The sequence below is a fragment of the Malurus melanocephalus genome, unplaced genomic scaffold, assembly GCF_030028575.1.
Source record: "Malurus melanocephalus ecotype Western Australia unplaced genomic scaffold, MMel_1.1 scaffold_510, whole genome shotgun sequence".
Classification (NCBI taxonomy): domain Eukaryota; kingdom Metazoa; phylum Chordata; class Aves; order Passeriformes; family Maluridae; genus Malurus; species Malurus melanocephalus.
The window spans coordinates 315581-316027 of record NW_026623742.1 but is presented as its reverse complement, the minus strand read 5'-3'; the positions used below and the strand labels follow the sequence as shown (position 1 = coordinate 316027).

General features: G+C 71.4%; 1 protein-coding gene across 1 annotated transcript in view; it reads right to left on the bottom strand.

Annotated features, from left to right (window-relative positions):
• Window positions 1–441, bottom strand: part of GINS2 (GINS complex subunit 2) — a 5219-nt gene extending 4778 nt beyond the window's left edge. Inside the window, exon 1 of the mRNA XM_057381424.1 lies at window positions 340–441. Coding sequence (XP_057237407.1) covers window positions 340–441 — 102 coding nt within the window. The remainder of the gene's footprint in view (window positions 1–339) is intronic.
• Window positions 442–447: the final 6 nt, after the last annotated feature.

Genomic DNA, 447 nt, shown 5'->3' with positions numbered 1-447 from the left:
ACCGGGACCGAACGGATGAACAGGGATCAGCCCGGGATCGCACCGGGATCAGGACGGGATCAGCCCGGGATCGCACCGGGATCAGGATGGGATCAGCCCGGGATCGCACCGGGATCAGGACGGGATCAGCCCGGGATCGCACCGGGATCGCACCGGTATCAGACGGGGATCGCACCGGGATCAGACCGGGATCAGGACGGGATCAGACCGGGATCAGACGGGGATCGCACCGGGATCAGACCAGAATCGGACCGGGATCGCACCGGGATCAGACGGGGATCGCCCCGGGATCGCACCGGGATCGCACCGGGACCGAACGGACAAACCCCGGAGCGGAACCGGGTCCAGGCCAGGCCGAGCCCGCCGCGCGCCCTCGCTCCCTATTGGCTGCGCGGCCCCCAGGCCCCGCCCCCCGCGCCGCGCGCCCGCCGCCGCTCGCATTTTCGC